The 3,674-nt window shown below is 44.7% G+C and overlaps 1 protein-coding gene across 1 annotated transcript; it reads right to left on the bottom strand.

Annotated features, from left to right (window-relative positions):
- Positions 1 to 491: 491 nt before the first annotated feature.
- Positions 492 to 3,400, bottom strand: LOC138614371 (zinc finger protein 3-like). The gene is made up of 2 exons (XM_069687769.1): positions 3,103 to 3,400; positions 492 to 2,527 (listed from the first exon to the last, which is right to left on the bottom strand). The coding sequence occupies exons 1-2, from the start codon at positions 3,272 to 3,274 to the stop codon at positions 1,413 to 1,415; spliced, it is 1,287 nt and encodes a 428-aa protein (XP_069543870.1). The 5' UTR covers positions 3,275 to 3,400; the 3' UTR covers positions 492 to 1,412.
- Positions 3,401 to 3,674: the final 274 nt, after the last annotated feature.

The raw sequence follows: 3,674 nt of genomic DNA, 5'->3' as shown, positions 1-3,674 counted from the left end.
ACTACCACCGAGAGAGTCCCTGAAGGGGGTAAGAAAGAGGGTGCTTTCGGTGGACTCTTCTTTCGCCATTCATCCCGGCGGCCAGAGGGGGAAAGGACTCGCTGGACCACCTTCCCCAAAACGAACCGCAGGTTTGGACCCTCGCCACCGTCTAACCTCGTCGCCGTCTCCCCGTCTGACCTCCAGGTTCCCGGCCGCCGTTCCTGAACCCACACGGAGCTTCTCAAGGGATCCGGGAAGGACCCGGTTCAGGTCGCCGTCTCCTTCGCCGGTACGTCCCATTTAACCCACACCGTGACGACTTTTACTCCTGATGTTGGGAACGTCAATCTGGTTTTCTTGCCGCCACAAAGCTTATTTAAAAAAAAAATTTTTTTTACTACTGTTATTACTAAGATTTAGGCCGATGACGCTCGTAGTTACGGTAACGGTTACAACCCGTGAGTCTGGAAACACAATGAGCCAAGAAAGAAATATTCTTGCCGTCAAACTTCTTTGATAAATAGTTTATTTCCATAGCGCCTTTTACAAACACCACGTCGTACACGCTGCAATTTGTTAGTCATCACTAAAGTCTGATACAAAAAAAAAAAAAAAAAAAGTTGATGCTATCGGAAAAGACAAACATTAAAAAAAAAAAAAAAAAAGTGCTCTAAACACAAAAACATATTTGGCAAGAAGTGCTCGAGAGTTTCTCAACATTAGAGTTTAAAAATATAACTGAGGTAGAGATCAAAATAAATCACAACATTCAGTCACAAGTTTCAATTCATTTGAAAACTGGATTGAGACCCTGATCTCATAATTAGGAGAAAACTCTCTTATCGTATCGTAATCAGATATAATATGAAACACTGACGGTGCAGGAGTTGAAGTATTTCAGGACTAACATGAGAATCCTCAGGTTGTTGTTTTTTTTAAAGATTTCCTTCAGATTCAAAGTAATTCAGTGATAGCAGGTCAATACATCCAATAGTCCACGATGACAAATAGAATAAAAAACGGAGTGAATTCAGTGTGCTTAATTTGTCTTCAAAATTAGAACAGGCTAAAAAAAATAATAATAATTAAACGGGATCGTGTTTTCATGCTTTCTGTTTCTTGTAAAAAAAATATATATATTTACAGGTGTTCACACAATTAAAGGCCTTTTAACGGGATTTACAAAATACTTTAGTGGGGAAAAAAAATTAAACGTGCAATGAGCTTCTTTGACATTCACGCTGATTTGTGCAGTCTGACACGGATCAGAACCCGATTTGACGCGTAATAAACTCTCGTTGAAGTCTTTAATAAAAAAAAATTAAAAAAGAAATCTGGAAAGATCCGACGTTTTTAAAACCCGTCACCAATTCCACGTGTTTTTTTTTTTTTTTTTTTTTGTTGTTTTTTTTTTTTCAAGCTAGAAAGCTTCAGGACTGCGGATTCTCCCCTCGGTGAGTCCTCATGTGACTTTTCAAGTACGGTTTAAAAACGAATTTCTTCCCGCATATTTGACAGGAGTACGGCTTCTCGTCCGCGTGCGTCCCCGCGTGCTTGATCAGCGACGACTTGTCCGTGAACCTTTTCCCGCAGGCCTTGCAGAGGTACGGTTTCTCGCCCGTGTGGATCCTCGCGTGCACTTTCAGCGCGGCGCTCTGGCTGAAGTTTTTCCCGCACGTGGCGCAGGCGTACGGCTTCTCGCCCGTGTGGATCCTCTCGTGGTACTTCAAGAGCGACAGCTGGTAGAAGCGCTTCCCGCACGTCTCGCAGGCGTACGGCTTCACGCCCGAGTGGATCCTCGTGTGCGTTTTCAGGGCGGAGCTGTGGCCGAACTTTTTCCCGCAGGTGTCGCAGCCGAAGCTCTCGCCCGCGTGCGTCTCCATGTGGTACTTCAGCGTGGAGGCGTCTTTGAACGTTTTCCCGCACGACCTGCAGGAATACGGTTTCTCGCCCGTGTGGATCCTCATGTGACTCATCAGGTGCGACCTGCGAATGAACCTCTTCCCGCAGAAGTTGCAAGAGTGCGGCTTCTCGCCCGTGTGGATCCGGTGGTGTTTCTCCATCTCCGACTTGTATTTAAAGGATTTCCCGCAAATGTCGCACCGTACCGGTTTTTTCGCCGCGTCGGCGTTACGCGGGTTCTCCGACACGGACGAGTCGTCCTCGTCGTCGCTGTGAATTCTCGTCTTCGGCTGCGCGTTGCTGGTGGACGCCGAGCCTTCGCGCCGGCTTCCTCTCGGATCTCGGCTCTTGAACGCAGCGTGACCGTCGGAGGGGAGCGGGTCGCCGTCCGGTTCTGGTTCGCCGAGGTCACTTTCCTCACAAATTGGGGCCATGAAAGTATCGCTGTCCTCATCAGAAGGAGTCACGACGATGGTGTCGGTCTCCTCCTTCAGTTCGAGCTGCTCTCCGTCCCGACCCGTGCAGAGTTCCTCCTCTTCCTCTTTAATCGGCGGAGGTTCTGGTTCCTCCTGGTCCAGACTGGAGTTCCTCTCCTGGTCAGGGGGAACCTCCTCCTCCTTACAGACATGTTGCTGTGGGACGTCTGGAGGGACGGAAAGACACAAGAAAAAAACAACAACATTGATGACCCCTGACGACGAGTCCCTATGAGCTTGTGAAACAACTTTTTTTTTTAAATTTTGTATAATTAGTACATATGAGATGAGACTTTATTAATCCCACAGTGGGGAAATTTAGTCGTCACAGCAGAATAGAAACACGGTTAGGAAAAATAAAAAAAAATTACTAAATACGTATACAATCGAAATAAGAGATTTTTTTTTTGTTCTTATAAAGGTAAGACCAATTAATAAACACACAAACTACGTACACAGAAATAAATAAATACGACTTGAGAAGGAAAACAACAAGTGTCAGGTGCTGGCAGATAGAGCTGCTTATTTTATATTAATTTTTTTATAGTGCAAAAACATTTCTGCTCTTTAAACAAACTGTTTCTCAGGGGAACAAATTATAATTAAAAAAAATAAAAATCTTTTTCAGCATTTTCTTGGCTGCTGTTGTTGTTGTTGTTGTTGTTGTTGTTGTTGTTGTTTTGGGACCTTAAAATAAATGTGACGTAGAGCTCCGATGAGGATCCTCCGCAGTGTGACAGACCTGCTCTGTGTAACTTTATTTCGGGTTTCCAGGTGATTTCCAGCATTTTCCGCTGCCGGTCGATCTCCTCTTCGTACCGGACGATGGTTTCCGCGAAGACGCCGAATATTTCCTCCGCAGCAGCTGTCAGTCGCTCGCTGATAAACTCTTTGAAATGCTGCACTGAAGACATATTTACTCCCGACAGGTGGAAATATTTACCGCGCGATACGACTTTTGATACCTGAAGGGGTCAAACGCATCCACTAAAGCTAATATTTCCAGCAGTTTTCATTGTTTTGGTCGCCGGATGTCACCGCCGTGACGTTCCGGCAGATACAGCGAGTTCCCTTTGTTTTTTTGTTTTTTTTAGTTCCGCCTTCAACTTTTCAAAACAAACAAACTCGAATCAGAGATATTTTACATACTCGCGGATATGGCGAGACGTCATATTTTGTAAGAAATATGTATGTAAAGCTGTGGGGTTTTTTTTTTTAAATAAAGGAAGTATAGCTGTGTTTTACAGAGCTGGTGAGCAGGAATTACTAAATCGAGGTCACGAGATAGTATTTTGAGGTTGGTTCCATAGACTC

Source organism: Brachyistius frenatus, unplaced genomic scaffold, assembly GCF_029030835.1.
Source record: "Brachyistius frenatus isolate BFR_SWC_R1_liver_20210118 unplaced genomic scaffold, ASM2903083v1 Contig_489, whole genome shotgun sequence".
NCBI classification, from domain to species: domain Eukaryota; kingdom Metazoa; phylum Chordata; class Actinopteri; family Embiotocidae; genus Brachyistius; species Brachyistius frenatus.
The sequence above is the reverse complement of the archived record's forward strand: the minus strand, read 5'-3'. Positions and strand labels throughout refer to the sequence as shown.

Excerpts from the sequence above, each read along its gene's own strand:
- LOC138614371 (XM_069687769.1), bottom strand. The coding sequence starts at position 3,274 with ATGTCTTCAGTGCAGCATTTCAAAGAGTTTATCAGCGAGCGACTGACA. Across the intron at positions 2,528-3,102 it reads AATAAAGTTACACAGAGCAG|ACGTCCCACAGCAACATGTC; the intron begins GTCTGTCACACT and ends CCGTCCCTCCAG.